This window comes from Brienomyrus brachyistius, chromosome 15 (genome assembly GCF_023856365.1).
Source record: "Brienomyrus brachyistius isolate T26 chromosome 15, BBRACH_0.4, whole genome shotgun sequence".
Lineage (NCBI taxonomy): Eukaryota > Metazoa > Chordata > Actinopteri > Osteoglossiformes > Mormyridae > Brienomyrus > Brienomyrus brachyistius.
In genome coordinates, this window is record NC_064547.1 from 4,885,672 (window position 1) to 4,906,705 (window position 21,034).

The 21,034-nt window shown below is 42.6% G+C and overlaps 1 protein-coding gene across 3 annotated transcripts in view; it reads left to right on the top strand.

The window, feature by feature from the left end:
* Positions 1–20,771, top strand: part of LOC125709173 (guanine nucleotide-binding protein subunit alpha-11-like) — a 41,660-nt gene extending 20,889 nt beyond the window's left edge. For all 3 annotated transcript variants that reach the window (XM_048977353.1, XM_048977354.1, XM_048977355.1), the window contains exons 2-7: positions 3,334–3,518; positions 3,990–4,144; positions 8,579–8,707; positions 11,840–11,969; positions 12,326–12,479; positions 15,439–20,771. In XM_048977353.1, coding sequence (XP_048833310.1) covers positions 3,334–3,518; positions 3,990–4,144; positions 8,579–8,707; positions 11,840–11,969; positions 12,326–12,479; positions 15,439–15,629 — 944 coding nt within the window. In that variant the 3' untranslated portion in view covers positions 15,630–20,771. The remainder of the gene's footprint in view (positions 1–3,333; positions 3,519–3,989; positions 4,145–8,578; positions 8,708–11,839; positions 11,970–12,325; positions 12,480–15,438) is intronic.
* The last annotated feature ends 263 nt before the right edge of the window (positions 20,772–21,034 follow it).

Consider the following 21,034-nt stretch of genomic DNA (forward strand, 5'->3'; position numbering starts at 1 on the left):
TACACACTCAACAGTAATTCTATTTTATAAATCTTTAAAAATGTTTATTTTGTTAAATATATTAATAGTTATAAATGTAATTGCACATGTTCAATTTAGAGAATACCATATCGTGACCGTAAACAGTAAATAGTAACGCTATGAATGTACAAAAATATTTTATAAAGCTTTTAATGTGGTTTGACTAGTGTCTCTTGTTTGTCTCTCTGAAAAACAATCTTACTCCAAAACTGCTTAAATATAAAGCAACTACACACAGCAGTATTAATATGCACACTTATTAATGCAGATCACCGGTATCTCCCTGCATTTCGACTAGTCAGAGGGTGGTGACACCCTTTGTCATGCTAGTAAGCAGGGCCATGTCAACGTGGGTACCATTTGGGTAATTCGCAGTGGAAAAACCTTTAGTTCGCGGTACGGTTTGGGTAAGGCAGTTGAAAAGCACCGTTAGTGTCTGTGATAATGGGTTTTAGTGTGTAGCACTCTTGGGTGGTGGTGCTTAAGTGTGTGACTCTGCAGGGTGTCCAGTTGGGCCGGTGATCGGAAGGTTGTTGATGCAAATCCTGCGGTCGGCAGGGTGACTGACCGTTGGGCCCTTCAGCAAGGCTCTTATCCCCGGTTGTCGCCAGGAGTGTCTCACCCTGCGTTCTCAGTTGTGTGTCGCTTCAGATTAAATCGCCTGTTAAATATATATAGCATGGATGTCTGAAGCAGGGAAATGAATTCCATCTTTAAGAGACAAACCTTTTTGCATTTCAGGACACGCAAAGGCGGTCAGATCCGCTGCTAATTGTTACCCGGTGATGAGTTGACATTTATTTCAGCCTCTCTGCAGACCTGACTGCCTTGGCCGGTTCCTGTGGGCTGTAGTCCCTGCGTGTGCTTCACGAAAGGCTGGTCAATGCGCTGCTTGAAGCGAGCATTGAGCTGGTTTCATTTGATAGAAATTCCCGAGAGGCGTTCTCCCGCCGCCTGCTAATGGTGCCCCTTTATCGTGACTTGATTGAAAGGGGGGGAAAGCCTTGTGTTGACCTACTTTTGAGAGCGGCAGAAATGTGAAGTAGGCGGTGATGTCATGCTTGTCATTAAAGAAAGCTCCCCAGGCTTAGCCAGTCTTCTGAATGGTGTGAGAGGCATCTGAATGGTGACAGAGAAGCTGGCCCTTGTTTTCTTTTCTCTATGGCAAGATAAACGGCGCAATGCATCTGGCAGCTCTTAGAAATTCACAGAAGAGGACAAGACACAATAAATGTTTTAAGCACCTGCATGCATAATTGAGCGCCTGCTTAATTGACCACAACCCCTGAGCAACAATTTGTATGTCTAATACGCGAGTTTGGATCATGTATAATGTCAATAACTTAGGTATCAGTTTCCTATACATATTTGATCCGTTGGCTTTGACAGATGTTAATGAAGGAAACCAAATTTTATGGTCTGAGGAGTCCTGTCCTGGGAGTCTGTTAGATGCAAGCTGGGGGAATAGCTTGGAGACGTGAGTTTGTGGGTGGGCCCTAGTTATGACTTTTGAGTTTGATATAGACTCATGAAGACTGGCGGTTATCTAAGCTGTATTAACTCACCAGTGAGGGGAAGCAATTAAAAAGGCCAATAGAATGCTGGGTTACATCTCTAGGTGTGTGGAGTTTAAGTCAAAGGAAGTGATGCTACGATTATATAATTCCTTGGTAAGACCCCACCTAGAATATGATGTGCGGGTTTGGTCACCATACCTTAAGAAGGACATTGCTGCCTTGGAAAAGGTACAATGTAGGGCTACGAGAATGATTCCTGGTCTCAGAGGAATGTCTTATGAGGAGAGGTTAGCTGAGCTGAATCTGTTCAGCCTCACGCAAAGGAGATTAAGGGGGGCCTGATCCAGGTATATAAGATTCTAACAGGTCTGGATGCTGTTCAGCCAAATGGCTACTTCAATATTAGTTTAAAGATTAGAACTTGTGGCCATAGGTGGAAATTAGCGGGAGAACATTTTAAACTGAATTTGAAAAAATACTTCTTTACACAGCGTTTTCTTAGTGTGTGGAATAGTCTTCCTGCTAGTGTAGCGAACACAGCTAGATCAGATTCTAACATCTGAGCGGTTAGTTAAGTTCTCCCCAAACGAGTTTGATGGGCCGAATGGCCGCCTCTCGTTTGTAAACTTCTTATGACCTGTGGGTCCGGCAGTGTACTTTGCTCCTGTCCCAGGACTGTGTCCTCCCCATTCATCATCCATGCAAACAGAAAGCCTGGTGCATAAAGGGGTATGTGCTTAGCCTGTTACTTACAGCCGACGTTTGTGTCTCGGAGATGGAGTGCTCCCATAGGGTTAAGTGTGAACTAATGCCGGCAGCAAGCAGTTGTATGTCCTCTTAGTATTAAACTATAGCGCTTCAGCAGTCATGCACTTCTTTTCTGTAAAATAATACTTAAATACTCTATTCAAAATTCTTTCCAGGAAGCTTTGAAAAAGAGAAAAAATGGAATCACTTGCACAGGTATATTTGATGTAACGCATACTCTTAGTATTTTTTTAGTCCTTGGCCTGTCTTTTACATGGAACAACCCCACTTGATCTAAACTGAAGTATCTGCTATTATTTTATATAATTTATTTAGCCAGTTTTTCCATCTTCACTTTTTAGTTATGGCTTTTAACGGTGAATTGTTAAAATGCAACGATGCTTTTTACAATCGGGAGGTCTAGTAATTAGTGCTGCCGTTGAAGACTAGTCCCTGACAGCAGCCATAGCAGTGCAGTAAATTTGGCGCTGTCCTTCGGTTGAGATGTAAAACTCTCTGTGGTCATAAAAAATCCCCGGGCATCTTTCGAAGGAGGAGGGGTGGGACCCTGACGTCTTGGCTGAAACTGTCCACAGTGGCTCTTTCAAACCTGGCCTCCTTATCATCCGCCATATCTAACTGGTGAACTCTCTCCTCCCCCTTCACCACCTTAGCTACTGTGGTGAGCATACTGGTGCAGAATGCCTCCGTTGCATCATCCAGGTGGGGGCTACACAGTGGTGGTTGAAGTGGCTGCCCATCAGCTCTCTTAAAGTGCTTTGGGTGTCTTGAAAAGTGCTATATAAATGTTACTGTCGGGTGTTTTCACTTCACTACCTGGCAATTTCATCTCAGATGTTCTATAGAAGCTCCACTTTTGAGCCCCTGTACTTTGCGATGTTATTACACCAGTGTGTGTTGTCTTTGTGCAAACCTGATGTATATCCATGTAGCGCTGAAGGTGTGAGGAGTCTGAGAGCCGGTGCTGTGCAGCTTGGTCTGCTGTTTGTCTGCTGCGGTCCCAAGCTGTGCTTTGTGTCCCACTCAGGCACCGGTGAGAGTGGCAAGAGTACCTTCATCAAACAAATGCGCATCATCCATGGGGCCGGCTACACTGAGGAGGACAAACGGGGCTTCATCAAGCTGGTGTACCAGAACATCTTCACCTCCATGCAGTCCATGATCCGTGCCTTGGAGAACCTCAAGATGCAGTACAAGTATGAGCAGAACAAGGTGAGCGTGGGAGTATGTCTGCGGGCAGCGTTTACCTGTCGCCCAGAGCCTCAGCTGTACTTTTTAGAGCAAGGTAGCCTATCCGAGCCTGCGTGCTGGCTCGACTCATCCAGACCAACACCTGTCGGTGTTAGCTGTAGGTTATGGTTGCTAATGTGTTAAAATGGAAGACGGCACATTCTGGATTTAAGCCATCTGTATATGGTCTCTTGATTGCTGCTGGAACAGACAGCGTCTTGCATTTCACATCTCTCTGCCATCAAACGTTGCCTGGCAAGATGGCCGGCATTTTGAAGCATCATATTGATTTTCTTTTTGGAATGATCTACGCGTAATGTTTATCATCTATGTACAGAGAAGTGTTTAGTGTGATAATCACGATACTTGTGTTAAAAGTTCAAATTCATTTTCTTTTACAAAATTAAAACGGAACAGAAATTGAGGAATTCCTCCATCCTTTTTGTTTTTCAGTCAAATGCTTTGCTTGTGAAAGACGTGGATGTGGAGAAGGTGTCGTGCTTTGAAATGCAGTATGTAAGCGCAATAAGGATGCTCTGGGCGGACCCGGGCATCCAGGAGGCCTATGACCGGCGGCGGGAGTACCAGCTTTCAGATTCCACCAAATAGTAAGTTCAGACTGGGAGCCGCAGTGAGATGGGAATGGGGATTGTGGGTGGGGGTCGGAGGTATCTGCAGACTGGGTACCATTTCAGGAAGCTGTCACCGACATGTTTACTCTCTTCCCTTGGAGACTCTTTGGACTGTGACGTTGTGCCATGAGGAGTCCTGTACTTGTGTGGTTCGCCTCTGGTTAGAGTTAGCTGTAGTACTGCTGCTCGAATGCTGTACATTTACTAAATTATGGCTTGGAACAGAAGACTCAACTTTCAAGTGTTGCAAAGCAGCAGAACGTTGATGTATTTGAAGTCCAGCACTGACCGTTGACTGTATACTTTCAAAATTTCAAAAGGTAATGGGTGAATGTTATGCGTAATAATAATTATTATTATTATTAAAGTAATCAGGATTTTTTTTTTTGTACATCAGATGTATTTAACATTTGTTTATAGTTTGCATGGCCGAAAGGGTCCACAACGGTCGACCGCGACACCGAACACGTGCCTCCATGTTTTTGTGTCCACTTAGAGCAGCAGAAACCATGGAGGCTTTGTGGCTAGAAGTTATGTGAAGAGATCCACTGCTACCCACATTTATACAATACAACCTTAAAAGAGCACAAGGATGGCCAAATGTGTGAATTCGGGGCGTGAAAGAAGAAACCTTTTAGAAACAGGAGTGGAAATTGCAGGGAGCATACACAGAAATTGTAGCCCTTCCCTCTGCTGGAAATCGCTTCAGATAAGTGTCAGAGAAATGAATAAAATATAAATGGAAGTATTTGCAGGACTGATACTACTGAGCATGCGAGGGCGGCGTCCAAAATGTCACGTTTTGTCGGACAACCATGCCGTTGCCCGTTAGATGTTATAATCACCTGCAGATGCGATGAGCTGTTGACGTTTCTAATGTGTTTTCTTTGCAGCTTTGGCTGATGCTCTCTTAAAACCAACTCGGACACAGCAAGCTTGATCGAGTTAGCAGAGCTCGCCATATGTTACTGCTTTGGTAATGATATGGAAGAAATGAGCACTTCCTCGTAAGAAAGGGATGTCTCAGCGGCCACATCACCTTTTTACAAAAGGAGATTATTGTGAATAAACAAGGCAAAAAGACACTGATGGGGCAGCGGTACTTTTTTGCAGTTTTAAATTCGACACGCGACAGTCTGATACTGTGGACTGTAAATTTGCCCAAAACTTGTACCAGCTGAAATGGGAACCATCGCAGACTGATTAGAGTCTTATAGTCTCAAACACCAGCAGCTAAAGTTTCCATTTTCAGTGTGAAGCATAAATTCACACAGGAAAATCTGCATCCTGTAGTTAAAAATGCGACGCATTGTTTTACTTTTCGGTACAGGAAAGGTGACAGTTCTACTATCAGTGTCAAACCTGTCCCCAGGAGCGAGAACCTAGCAACAAACTGTACTACTGGTGTTACACCCTATGACAAAGTGGTGTGGTATTTATTTACTAAAATTAGATTATCAGTTCATGCAATTTGTTGAATTTCTTCGTGGTCTGAATGTGCTTAAGAACAATTCCTAGGGAATTTAAAGCAAAAATGGAGCCTTGAAGTAAAGAGAGAACTACATCATGAGAATTACCAACATGGGCTGAATTTTTTTTTTTCATATCGTAATGTAAAACATTTTGCCGCATCGCCCAGCCCTACAAGGGGAGGGTCCCCACCCCCAGACCCGGGCCTCTGACATGATAAATGATGTGTAGCCAGTTTGTGTGATTGGACAGCGATAAAATGACCAGTTAGCATAGAAAAATGTTATCTTTTTTGAAGTCAACCAAAAAGGTACATGACACGAAGGTCTTGAAATGCAAATTTTGCATGCCCTTTGTATGCATGCATATGTTACTTGTAATGGAATTGTGATCCGGGTCGTGCTGCTCACTGCACAATTTTAGCTTGGCCCTCCTGGGTTTACTGTCTCTTGTAAAAAGCAGGACAGATTTTGCCCTCTCCTCTCTCCCAGAAAACACAGTTTGACCTCTGTCACTCTGTGTGATCCCCCTATTTTCATGACGTTCCGACAATTTTCTGCTATGTCAGAATCAGTCTTATCCTGACTAGTGGTATTCTTCCACTGGCATAAAGGAACCGAGCTGTACTCAACCCATACTGCAAACAGAGGCTAATTACAGTGCGGTTCCAGCTCACTTTGGTTTTCCACTGCAGAAAGGTCGGCTCGGTAAAGGCGTTGCCAGGTTTGGAGAGCGACAGTGACATAAAACCGAAGATGCTTTACTGTTCACATGGTGTACATTGTGATTTACTATGTGCTAATTTCTAAATTTTTATTACTAATAATGAATAATATATAGAATATACCCTTTCCTTCCAATCATCCATGTGCAGGACACTGGTATCTCAGTGTATTTCGACCAATCAGAGGCCGGTGATACGAGCAGCTTTGTTTGGTCACACTTTTGGCCCTGCTCAGGTGGGTTAAAGCTGCAGTACAGCTCAGGTACGGCTTGGATATTTTACGATGGAAAACCAAGAGTTCATGGTCCGGCTCAAGTATAGCTCGGTTCTTGGTGGCAGTGGAAAAGCACCATAATCTCAGTTCTGTGTGGAAATTGTGAAGCTGAATCCCATGCAGCTCAGATCAGAAAACTTGTCTTAGAATTTTTGCCCTGTCTGGATGCATGTTGCATTTTATTTATTTTTTGTGAAATTTTTTGGCTGCTTATTTAAATGCATTTCCGTTACATATTTTTGGTTGTGCTGAAATGTAGCCATTTCCCTGCACATATTTTACTGATTTGGTTCTAATATTGATGTTTTAATCTGTGTGTAATCTGCTGTGCTGTATTGTTAAATCTTGATGGCCCATACCCAGGTGTTAAGTCCTGCCACGGTTCCAGAGGTGGGTAGTTCAGGTCCAGAAAATAAAAATCCAGACCAAGATTTTGTTTCAACCAAACAGTTGTGTACTTTGTGCCCGACTCTGTACTCAATTGGTTGGTTGAAATTAAATCCTAGTCTGGACTTTTATTTCTTGGACATGAATGTCTCACCTCTGCCTGGTTCTATTGTGGAATTTGGTTCATTTTATGTTTTTCAGATTTTATGTTCGTTCTTTTAATGTGGACCTTTGAATTAAGCAGTGATTTAAAGTAAATTATTTCTGTAAACCATTTTTTTGCTTGTCTGTCTGCCCAGTTGTAGTAAGTGTATGAAGGACAGCAGTGTTGACACAAACCTCGTAAGTGAAGGATATTCAGTCACATTCGTACCCACATGAAGTACCTGTTATGTCGGCGTCTTATTTGAAGTGACAGGAATTCATGTAGTTTGTATGACTAAACGGAATAATTTGTCTGCAGCTCAGAATGGTCTTAATTAGCTTGTTGAATTGGTAACCAGATGCCCACCCTATTGTTAGATATGTGTTTTGTCACATCATGGTTTATTTAGGACAGTTTTTATTGCACTGTACTATATAGAAACTGTTGTTTACCATGATTGATTTGCAGAAGATTATTGGCTGCCTGTTCAGCCAGGTCCAATCGAAGTGTGTGTTACATGGTCTGTCTTGATGTCTTTTTTGTTGCCTGTTGTACGACATGACACAGTAGGGTTACTGATGCATGTACAGCAGTGTCTGCTGTGTACAGAAGTCAGTGTTCACTCAGTCAGTCACTCACTCATTCTCTCTCTCACACACACACACACACACATCCATCCTATGTCCATAGTACAAAAGAACACGTAGCTTCTAGTGGCTGTGTCAAGTTGGAGCATCTCTTTGCCATGTAGAATGTACTCCTGGGGTATTACTGTGGAGTGTACTCCTGGGGTATTACTGTGGAGTGTACTCCTGGGGTATTACTGTGGAGTGTACTCCTGGGGTATTACTGTGGAGTAATACTGCAGAGATGGGCGTTCTGCACTCTGAAGAAAGGTGCTTCCACACTCGGTCATAAAATTCTGTGTCTCCTCTGATGGTGTCCATATTAACCGCTACCGAAAGACCATGAAAATACTTAATGTCGTCGTTTCAATTAAAATGACAAAGTACTGTTAATCTATTTTGGAAAAGAAGTTCACATTCAGTTGAATGTGTATTGTCTGCTTATTCCAGTTTGAATATCTGTGTAATAATGGTCTCTCCAAAATCATTTTTGCCATAGATATATGGGTCATTATGAATTTTTAAACTTTGTACAGTAACAGCTCTCAAAGAAGCTAAAATGCTTAGATGTTTTGTGACCATACCTTGTAGTTAGAATAAAACTTTTTTTTTATTGTACCTCTGATTTTATGTTTCAATGGTTATACAAGTGGGATATCATATAATCATCTAATCCTAATCTAAACACATAATCCGTGTCTTCCTGGGTGGGAAAGGCCATCAGCCTGTATGTGCAGGTCTGCTGCTTCATGGCTGCTGTCGCCGTCTTTCTCCCTGTCTGCAGCTATCTCACTGACCTGGATCGTATTGCCGACCCGTCGTATCTGCCAACCCAGCAGGACGTGCTGAGGGTTCGCATCCCGACCACGGGGATCATCGAATATCCATTCGACTTGCAGAGCATCATATTCAGGTAGAAAATGCAGGTCTGACTGGATCTGCTGTTTTAATTTATTTTCAAATGTTTATGTTCACATTTGTTGTTTTAACTATCTGGTATTGGTTGTTTAAATGAATGTTCAAAATGTGGGGGTGGGGGGAACACTATTTTCATGATGTTTCAATGCTTATAATTTTTTAATCACTTATCAGTTAATGATTCCCAAGGCTTGTGCTTTTAGTGGTTGCAGTGTCTTGTTTTGTGGGTCTCCCCGTGTGATTCTAGAACAAAAAATAACCCTCTTCCAATATGTGACCTTGGGTCGACTGAAACCGGAGGTCTTTTTCCTGCCTGTGTGTGGGACCTGGGGAGGGACCTTCAATGAAGGAGTCGGCAGCAAGCCTTCGTTTCTAGGCTCCTTGATAGTCGTGTCGGTGCCCTCATTCCGAGGACACTCGCGGTAAAGTGCGGTTAGAGCATTTCTCAGGGTTCCCATTCCCGCTGCTGTCCAGTGCGGGGGTGACACATCAGGCGAAGGTGCTAATCAGTGATGTGCCCGTCCCTATCTGCACTGTCCTCAGCCCAATGGGACCACAAGTGAGCCCAGCTGTCCCTCGAGTTTTTAATTGCCACCATCCTTGCTGAATTTTGGAATTAAGTATGCAGCCATTCCGGCCCGTCCTACATCGTCAAAAGTAGGTCACTCTATACTGCAACAGGAAATGAGGTCGACCCCGTGTTGAAGGAGCTTTATTTTGGGCGGGTTGCTCCTGTGGGGCCCATCTATTACCGAGCTCGACTGCCATCGCAGGCTGGAATCGCAGAATCACGAAACAGGGGCCTCTCCCGAGCGTCCTGCAGTTTGCACACCACAGACCGGCACAGCCACCCCGATTTACTTGTGGGCCCGGCTGAGTTCCACCTGGCTTGTTGTCTAGATGTGGGTTCCGGTGCATCGTTGCTATTGGTGGAAGCTGTGACCATGCTTCCAGTTTACACGAGTGAGCAAAGCCTTCCCTGTCGGGTGAAGCCGGCTGGCCCCAGCGGGTGCCCAAGTCGAAGCGCCCGTGTGTCTCCTAAGTGCCTTAATTCTGCCTCTTTAGATCCTGCTAACAGGATGTTTGTCTTGCCTAGATCTGCTTTACTCCTGGTGTACAGATTCTGTGCTGTAAGACGAGGAACGCTTACCCACGGAAGTAGGCCACTGGGTTTTGAAGGTTAGGCCCTTATCGTAGAAAATCAGCAGAAGTTGCCCATGAAGTATTACAGCCTGGTTTCTCACTAGGCTATAGAATTTTTGATTTATATTTATTAATTTTTATGGTGCGGTTTCCTTACGAAAGGCTGGCTTTTGCAGGATCTGTGATATCATTTGACTGTGTTGCCTTCTGGCGCACCGTAGTTCGTATTTGAATAGTTAACCGGTGCGATATTGTCATACCTGAGTAGGTGAGTAGGAACAGAATTAAATCACACGACTCATAATGGTAGTCATATCAGTGGAAGTCAAGGGACAGAACTCGGCCGCAATTCTAGTCCATCCGTCTTTAGAGAAGCTGTCCTATCGCCATGGTGTATGAGATCTGCAATGTTCCAGAGCATGGAGTCTTGAGGCCCGGGTGTGACAGACATAGTCCACTCCGATGGTTCAGGCTGGTACCGACGCTGCACTTTTTATAGGTTATGCCCGAGGACCTACTGACGCTGATTATTAATGACCCTGCGACCACTTACACATGAAGAGCGACCAGCCCTTTTTAGTCAGTTATTTATTTGACCATAATCATGGATGTCCTCTGCTTCTGACCACCCTCGTGCTTTATAGTCACGTACAGATCCCCCCCCCCCCCCCCAGATCACTGAACGCTTCTGAAAATCACATACAGGCATTTTTGTCCGTCATTAAAATACCTAGAAGGAATCTTGCCAAAAAGAGAGGAAAACATGCCCCTAGTGGAGGAAGGAGGCATTGCTGTGAATGCAGATTCCTGTCTGTTTTCTTGGGGTCAAAGTGCAAACACTGACGTCCAGTGATCTTGCTTGCATGACCTCTAGTCCACCATGGTTTGGTGTCAACAAAGACTGCTGTGCCATTGTCTGCCAAGCTTAACGTCAGTCGATCCCCCTAAGGGAGACAATGTTGACACTCTTGCATATGGGTTTGTCTTGTTTGGTCCTGAAGGTGTGACCGTAGTTGAATCGTGGTTATTAACACGAACTGTTTTGTGTCACTTCTGTTTAGCAAAACCTGAACAGTATCGCCTGTCTTGCTAAATTAACCCAACCCTGACAGTCTTTTACAAAATGAATGACTGCTGAATTAAGTATAGCGATGAACCTGAGAATTTGCGCACAACACAAATCTGATGTTGATTTTAAGGTTTCATTTGTTCCTGCAGACACTGAACATATACAGCATGCTAATAGCATGGAATGTGACCAGCACGGTCATGCTCACAGTGGATTTCCACTCCATCATTTCGGGAGAATTGTAAACGGGTTGATGTACACAGTGGTGCCCAAGGTGCAGCTTCAGGTCAAGGTCAGCTGGCAGACATCCAGAGGGATGTAAATACAGTTCTACCCTTTCTGACATTTGGCCTGTTGTTCTCAACCATTACCATCTACACCCAATCTGTGTGTTTAGTCAGATTCTGGTTTCAGTATTTGCTCAAGTGAATAAAGTTAGTATTATTACAGAGAACTAATGACTGGACCACCAAGCAGTTTGAAAAGCCTAAAAGATTGTTAAATGCCCTTGTGCATCGAATATTGTGCCTAATAAAAGCAACAACATACTTCATCAGGTCAAACACTTTTTAAAAATTCAGTGCCTCAATACAAAATAAATAATTGTTGTTGTTGTTGTTTTGCTATAATAATTACAACAAAAATAATAGTCTGCTTAACAAATTAGACACTCCGATTATTGTGTTCTGTAATCCATCAGTTATTTAAATTTCTTCGTAGTTGGTTCATTTGCAGTGTTTAACACTCTAAAAATGTTTTCAGAAAATTTGCCCAGTATTCTTGAATTGGTAGGTCCCCCCCCCCCCCCCCCAAACAGCTGCCAGGAAACATACATTACCTGTTTGCTGCTGTTTTAACTTGCCTCCTGAATTTGCCCCCCCCCCCCCCCCCCCCCCCGGCTACTGGCATTCTCAGGATGGTCGATGTGGGTGGGCAGCGATCTGAGCGCCGCAAGTGGATTCACTGTTTTGAGAACGTGACCTCCATCATGTTTCTGGTGGCCCTGAGCGAGTACGACCAGGTACTGGTGGAGTCCGACAACGAGGTGTGTAGCTCCTACCCATCCGACATCTTGTAGAGGACGTGCGGGCATACCTATCCCTTAATGATGCTGTTTGGTGGTCGTGTTTCAGCTCCCCCCAGTTTGCTTAGCTGTTCACTTCAGTGCCTGTTTCCTAATTACTTCGAAATGGGTGAATTGGGCTCTAATTTTGTTTGTATTTTTCGCTCCGCCAAATGCTTATAGATGTAGAAAGTAGAGTAAAATGATTGTGTGATGTATTGTAATGCTAGCATGGCGCCATTACCGGACTCTCTCGCTTGGATCAGAACAAATTGACATTGTTACAGAATCATCCTTCCCGCTTCATTCATAACTTTTCTCGTTTCTTCTCTTTTTAGAATCGGATGGAAGAAAGTAAAGCACTATTTAGGACAATAATCACGTATCCTTGGTTTCAAAACTCTTCAGTCATCTTGTTCCTGAACAAGAAGGACCTGCTGGAGGAGAAGATTATGTACTCTCACTTGGTGGACTACTTTCCAGAGTTTGATGGTGAGTTTTTGTTTATCCATTTTCTGCATCATCTGATTCCCTGGAATCCCCTACGTTCCGGTATAAATCCCTGCCCATCTCCACTGTGTTTGCATGTCAGTGTGCCTAATCCTTTTTCTCCAAATAGTCCACAATAAGATCATCCAGTTCTGTATGCCTATTACAAACAACATTGAATTGTACTAGATGTATGTCGAATACATTTTGAATATCACCATTCCTTTCCATACCTATTGACTGGAGAAACCTGGTATTGTCTCACAAATGAATGGGTGAATAATTATGAAATACTGCTTTGACATTTAAAGGCTCACACCTAAAGCCCTTTGAGCAACACCGTGCACAGCATTTAATCTGTGCTAATTGTGTCGTGAAGAACTTATGCTGGCCCAACAAAGTGAGGAGTTTGACAATGGGTTTTATTTGAAGCCTGACAGGCTGAGGATATTATGCACAGATTCTCTGAGTGCCAAACCCTGATGGCTGAGATTATAAGTGATTAAGCGGGATGGTGTTTGAGACCTTAAGGATTGTGCCGGTTCTATTTTTTGCTTTGTGGATGTTTGGAGACACCATGTGGCAGAGAAATGAATCAGCTCACAGAATGGCGAAGATAAAACAAGCAAATACCAGCAAAAGTAAGCAGCATGAGGCTCAGACCATTAGTGAACATAGTGCAAGGTTGATTAGAAAAGCTTATCTGTCTTGTGTAACTGGTGCCGTGGAATGCTGGGGGTTTGCGGGGGTTATAATTTCCAAAAAAACTAGTGATTACAAAGTCTTGGGATGCTTACTTGATTCAGTAAATGTTTTTAAGTTTTAAGTAAAATGTTCATTTCAAGTACTAATAAATTGAAACCCAAATTATAGTTTCAGTTCAATTCATTTTTGTATAGCGCCTTTCACAACAGTTGTCCCAAGGCGATACATTAAACATTATTAGAGAGAGTAATACAGAGTTCTGAAAGATCTGTACCTTAAATACCAAACATTCGTATTTAGTATCCATTTGGAAGCCATTGACTATAATTTACAGCAAAATGGCAACAGAGCTGAATGGGTAAGTCAAAGATGAGAAAATGTTTGTGTATGATGTATGCCGATATGTTAGGGTTACGCTCGTCAATGGACTTTGATTTTGAAACCAATAAATTTGCCACGTTGTTACTGAATTAAGCAAGCGTCCCGAGACTTCCTGAGCACTATTTAGTTTCAAATCACACCCGTTTTTTATTTGACCCCTGTCATTTGCACGTTCGGATTTGCATGTGAAGAAACTGGAGCTCAAACGATCTGCTTCATCATTTCGGATCAAAGTGAAAGGGGATGTGTGCATTCGCCACAAAGGCATTTATGGCCTTGTATATCCACCTCCTGGTGTGAGGCTGGATTTACAGCTTTGACGGTTCAGGAACAGGTTTGATGTAAGAGACACATTGTTTGTCCCTCTCCCCCATTACCCATCGTTATGACTGGCCTGTAATGGGGAAACAGGCCCAGAGATCATATTGAATTGGCTTTTTGTTATTGTTTTTATTGTGGAAACTTAAATAATTGCATCATTCGCTGTGATTTGTTACAGTTAGCAAACATGCTATGCTTTTGGCAATGTTGATATTTCCTCATGATCGTGTGTGATCCTCTGGTCCGTGAATTTTTTTTGCACAACGTTGCTGGTCATCAAAAGGTTTGGAATTCCTAGTCTTAGGGGAACAGGCTGCCCTCCAATGGAAACCGAGTAAATTTTTTTACAGTCATAAGAGGACGGCACCCAGGGAGTTACCTGACAGATCCAGGCCTGGATGATGAGTTCTGTGTGGCTCTAGAAGTCTACGATGCCATTGTCACGTAGAAGTGGAGAGGCTGTGAGGAGGAGGACAGACCAAAGCAGAAACTGAGTTGAATACAGAGAAGGGACAGGATCCAGGGCTGGCGTGGTCTGCAGTGCTGGGCTAGTAGAGCTTCAGATCAGAAGACTCTCCCACAGTGCTTTGACTGTTAATCTCTCGGGGTTTTGTTTTGTTTTGTTTTCTTTGGCTGTTTAAACAGTTGAGTGGAAACCGTAGGTAACTGGTTACCAAGTGAAACTTCTCAGGACAATGATGCCACCAATCAGGGAAGTGGCTACTTTGTCTGAGATCTAGGAGTGACCTGATTTGCTCAAAACAGCCCAAGAAACCTGCAACAAGGAAGTTTGTTTCAACGCGTTAATCACTTCCTACCCATAGGCATAACAGAAGCTGGTGGAGGGTGTGAGGTCAAATCAATTCTTTGATACAACCCTGCGAACACTTCTTTGGTGGCGTTCAACACTCATTACCACTTGTTTGTCACAGCTTTGAGGTGACACAGCCCTTGCAAGGCGGTATATGAGAATGCTGACTCGCAAAAGCTTATTGGTACTAGGAATATTCTATTGTGTATTGGTGTAAGAAAATGATTTTATTTTGTCAGAGAGAAATCAATGCCAGAGCTTCTATATCCAATGGATTTTTATAAAAATCAAGGAAACAAATAGCATAGAAGGTAACATGCAAAACTTCTGCTTAAAGTTTCAATATGAATATCTGTGCTTTCAGACCCAGACCCTTTCTCGCACATTTTTGCCACTTAGGCCTAAACGCAAGTGGTTGTTTTTTATGGGCCTTTTTCAGGCACTGAAATTTCCATTAGAGAAGATTAGCAAGTTGGGGAAGCATTGTAATTAAAAAACAATGAAAAATTGAGAATTTAAATTTCAAAACACCGAGCAATAGTCACAGTTTGCAGGACCAAGAAAGAAACTCTCTAATGTGAGTGTTGATCCACGCGTCTGATTTGGATACTATTGTTTCATTTTGGGTTCCCCCAAGAACAGGCAGAAATTACTGGGGGTGGATGGAGGACTGAAGGGTTAATTTTCATTTGGTTTGTTTTCCATCTAATGACGAAGGTGGTAATGCTGTGAATGTCCACCCAGGTCCCCAGAGAGATGCGCAGGCAGCTCGGGAATTCATCCTGAAGATGTTTGTGGACCTGAACCCAGACAGCGACAAGATCATCTACTCCCACTTCACCTGCGCCACCGACACAGAGAACATCCGCTTCGTGTTCGCCGCTGTCAAGGACACCATCCTGCAGCTCAACCTCAAAGAATATAACCTGGTGTGAATGCCAGCGAGAGGCCGCAGTCAAGGCAGAGCGCGGACAACGCACATCTGAGGCGAAACACACACATACACACACATATACACACACACTTATATACATATGCGAGTGTCGCTGAGCTTCATCCACACGCCACCCAGACCTCCTCGCTTCCTGATTCTGTTTGTGACTCTTGTCTGTGTTTCATCACAGCCTCCCCAGAGACCCACGGTCTGCTGTTTTTGCCCTTTGACACACTGGCTCCGCCCATTCGTGGCATTTTTGGGGGCTCCTCATTCCCTCCATATCTACAGCTCTGACTTTCTGCACAGGCCCTTACACTAGCTTTTACACTGAGTTTGTTTCGTTTTCGTTAATCACGTTGGTTCAGCGTTGTCCTATCGAAAGGGTCACCATAGCTGTGGTATGAGTGCTAAATTAGTGAGCTGCTTGGGATTTGAAGCATAAATCGGGAGAGTGTGACAGAACACCTGGAAGGCGTACTCTGCGGGGGGTTGGGCTCTTGGACCCAAAGGATTGTGGGAAACCTGTATGAACAGGGCTGTAATAGTCAGTGACGCCAAGTGTGGTGTCTCAAGGATACGCTGTGTTCGCCGAATCAAGCGTGAGCTTAATTTTACGTTGGTAAATATAACTACATGCATGATTTTCACATCTACTAGAAAACGTAAATCTGAGAGCAGGAGAGAAACAATGTGTTGAATATTCTGAACATGTAAAATTTTGCTATTGCAACTGAAATTGTTATAAACTTCCCAGTCATTCGGAGAACCAGTGTGTAAACACGGGGTTAATGATGCCCTGAAGGATGGTCAGTTTTTTGCCGCTTTTATATATATTTTTTTCTGTCCCCATGTTCCTTTTTTTTTTTTTTTTTCTTTCTCTCTTCCTATTTTCGGATCGGTGTATTTGCATGTTTCGGCATTTTGTATAGTTTTAAATGGTCCCATCTCGCGCCGAATGAATAACAACTGACGGCAGCCTGTTCACGCCCATTAATCTCTACCGAAAAGCCAGGCAACACAGGAGCTCAAAATATTTGGTCTTCGTGTGAGGAACAGAAATGTAACATCAACCTGTGCGAGTGAGGCAACTAAGTACGAAGAGAACTGCGAAACAAAATGGCATGAGACAAAAAGCCCCCCTCTATTCTTAAGTTGCACTTAACTCTTGTGAATGACATTACATGATACTGTGACTATTTTTAAGTTATCGAAATATTACATGCTGTATTTGTATTTAGATGACAGAACAGTTGCAAGCAATAGTTTGAAGAGTAAACGCTGAGCTGAACATAGCATAATGTTGTTAATGCCGACTAACGTGCTTAGCTTATTCATATCAAACAGATGTTCAGTTTTGAACGGAATTTTTATTAGTTTGTTTATATAAGGCCAGCTTTGTGGGTGTTGAGAATCTTTCCTATCTTGAACTGGTACCTCCTCAAAGTAGGGGGCGCTGTCTGAACTGCTGTCTGAATCCTTATGGGTGCAGTAATCGGATTTTCCTCAGTCTCTATACGCAAAAATATTTATCGTTTGTTCGTATCAGTCAGATATTTAAGTCACTTTGGGTCTGAGTACAATTAAAATTTTAATGTAGAAGCAAAGCTTTAAGCAAGCATTTAAGAGAATTTCATGATAATACCTTCTCCTGGTTCCCTTTTTGAAGAAAACGTATTTCCAAGATCGCATCGTTAGTCATTTCCTTCATTGCAGTTGTCTTTGCAATGTAATTCAGGTGAATTTCCAGACATCTTCATTAAAAGGGCTATTATATTGCATACAATTTGAACAGCCGGAGGTTTTAAAGACAAGACCCTGGGTGACAGAAACGGGTGCAATTTTAATGCACTTTTATTGGACTACGTTAATGGCTACACTACATTAATCATCGCTTGCAGGTCCAGAATGTAAGGAATAGGTTAGGTTCATCTTTGTTACCCTCATCTGCTTGCTCTGAAGATGAGCTTATGGTGAGCAGGGCAGAACAAAACTTGACACGCTTGCATTTCCACTGAGAGTGGTGTGACACTGCTATGGTATTGTAGCCGGGCTCAGATGCTGTGTAAAATGTCCTGGATCATGCTTCCGGCGCCTCTGCGTGACTGGAGAGGCCTACTCCCTTTTACTTTCTGAAGCGTAGTGGCCTGTGTGCTTCACTTTTGTTATATATCGCTCAAAGGTAACTGCCAGGGGGTGTTGACCGTTTACCGTGGGCGGGGCTAGCTTTAGGCACCGCCTCTCTGAACACTTATCGGGAACCGAAGACACATTTGGTGGCACTTTTTGTATGTATATAATTATTTTTATGTTTCGTTTTCTCCAGTGGTACCAGTACCAAGACACTAAGGCTGTGTTCAGTGAGCACCGGGGTTCTCCTCCTATGCCTGTACAATTAGCATCTTCGCAAGGACTGAAGAACCTGTTCTATACAGGCTTATCATTGACCCCTCAGCCCCTTTTGTATCGTTTTCATGATCTGTATAAACAAATTACCTGGGAGAATCTCTGATTTTTGTTAATGCAGCCCAGTTCTCTTTATATTAGTGCTGTTAATACCACTTTCCTGTGTATTTTTATAGTGCTTTGCTGTGCTGTTATATGAGGAGAGACGCACTGGAAATCAAACGTGGTTTTCACATTTAGCCTCAACCTCCAGTGCTCAGCATCTACGAAAATTGCTACAGCTTTCATGTTAGTGCGTATTATGAATCGCAATTATCCCATTTTTTTCAGGGGTAAAAGTGTTTACCTGTTGTTTTTCATACATTCGTAGTTTTTATAGGGCTGTAGCAGCTCAGTGTGGGTGGCGCAGCAAGGCAGTGGGTCTCATAGCTTTTAAGAGCATCTTTTTAGATGATGATTTGCTGTGTGTCATTGAAATACTACCAGTATTTTACACACACGCTTTTGTCACAGTGTTCAGTGGGTCTTGATTAACGACAGACCATTTTCTTTCTTCCACTGCTTCAAAGCTATTAGACATGCTGCTGTATTTGTAAGCTTTTTGTAATCCCCCCCCCACCACAACCACAAATCTGAAATGGACAGATATTCCTTTATGCTGTATTCATCAGTGCGCACTCTGCCCTCTGCTAGCTCGATAAACATCATTGGCCAACTTCCTGTTCCTCTTCACTTTGAGCGACCCCAGCATGTTTTGAGAAGAGCTTGCATCGCTACATTCAAGCTGCTGCTCTCTCGGTGAGCTGTCGACAGAAGGTGTCACTGTAGGCCAACGAGAGGGACAGGACCCCAGGCCTTCAGCCCACAGCTAAGCACAGACCGGTTTCGTTTTATCGGAGTCTCCCGGCTGCAGGTTGTGCTCCATTCCCCCGTTGCAGGGTACGCCACACCTTGCGGGCAGTACCCTGTGCTATTGATCTTGTACGATATATTGAAGCTTTACTGCAAGTCGATAACTTCCAACCTTGGCTCAATAGGTGTATAGGAGCTGTTAAAGATATGCTGTCAATTTCCTTTAATTGGGCAGCAAATGATGGGTTATTCTGATCTGTAGCTAGACAATACTCTGAGGCTGATGGAACTCGATGTATTTCTACATGTGAGTGACCACGGATACCTCGATAAGCACACTGCATCCCGTTTAATTAGTGTTCTGCTCATTTCGAGCAGTAAGAAGTCGCTCCAAGCTCGTTGGACTTTTTATTCTGTTGGCTTATCCAATGAGGGGAAAATATGTATTTTTATGTTTTTTTTTCTTTTATATAGTCAAATTCATTTTTGAATTGTTGTTTATTCTTGCTTGTGGTTAAGTGTTCTGAGATCAGACAGTGTTGAGTTGCTCAAAGTAAATAATCTGTATATTCTGGATGGTATTGTAAATTAGAAAAACTATTGTTTAAGGTTTTTGTTGTCTTTATAGTTGGATTCAAAGCACTAAAATTATTACCATTTCAGTTGTGTGATCTTACAGTAGTGCGGGTGATGTCGGAAATGCCGAGAAACCCAGTTTCCTGATTGTTTACCACATGGATAAGTGACACATGACTTTCTCTGTCGATGGGTAACAGTTTTGTAAAATGTTTTGTTGCATTAATTTGCCAAATTTGTATATTGAAATAGACATGTGGATAGTTCCACTTGCAAGGCTATAAGTAGCGAAACAGAACTGAAAGTTTAAGATGAAAATTAAAGTCCCAGTAGATGAATAAAAATAGTGTAGACTGGGTCTCCATTTGTACTACTAAATATTTGGAGACTTAAACATGCTTATTAAAATTTTAAAAAGGTACCACTTAAAGTGCTTAAAACCGGTTGACTCCTGAGTTCATTTAAAATGATTCACTCACAGTGTGTGAAGGTCTTTATATATTAGGGATTGTAAATGGCTAAGTTAATAGGACTGCCTGGCATTTTCCCTGTGGTGACCTCTGACCCGTGCTGAGCCAGTGCACTGAACAGCCCTTTGAAATACGGGCCCTGCACAGATTTGTGAGTGTTCACAGCCGCTGCTTGAAACTCACTTCCTGGTGTCCTGAGATGTTCTTTCTGGCTGGGGCTGAGGTCTGAACTGAGACGGTGAACATTAACGTTAATCCCAGTCCCCCCCCCCCTATTTTTAAAAAAAAATTCAATAAATTAACTGAATGTTTATTTTCTTTTTTAAAGAGTAACTGCGTAGGTATGTATAAATTGGTATTTGTGTTTGCTTTTCCTTTTTTTAGTATACCAGATGTAAATGATGTACTATAATGTGTGCCAATTCTTTCTTTGTAGAGCCAAACTCTTTACAAGTGCCAATGTTGTGAAGATAAAAAAGGGGCCTTTGTGTTTTACGGTCCATTTTTTAAAAGGAAAAAAAAAAACTTAATATGTGATATAAATAAATGACTGCTAACTTTATTCTGTATTTAAGATTACTAAGATAAACTGCTGTTTTTAAATAATTGTCTTTGAATTGCATGTGTTTGGGTTCGGGGAAGCGGACAGCACAAAACCCCGTGGAACAGGGTCCTGATGGTTGTTGATTTGCTGCATATTAGCCATATTTGTTTTGTATTCGTTTCATTTTGACCACTGTTGCCTGAACATCATTCAGACATAAATGATTTTCTTAGCGTACAAAAGAAAATAATTAAAGCATTATCTGTTTTAAATATGAATAAAATTTGTTCCTAAATGTGGTGCCTTTATTCCCCCAGCTGGTTTAATATAGTTTTTGGTGTACAGAGTTGAAGCTCATCCTTTGTGGTTATTTACCGCTGTGACAATGGATACGGAGATCAGAGGTCCTTATCTGAACTGAGTTTTGTATGTATAATTAAGCATATTCAGCTTAATCTGTATACTATTAGATGATTAAATGGTTGTGAGCATTTAACGTTTGTCCTCATATGAGGGCTGCATGGTGGCTCAGAAAGTAGCACTGGTGCCTTCTCTTGG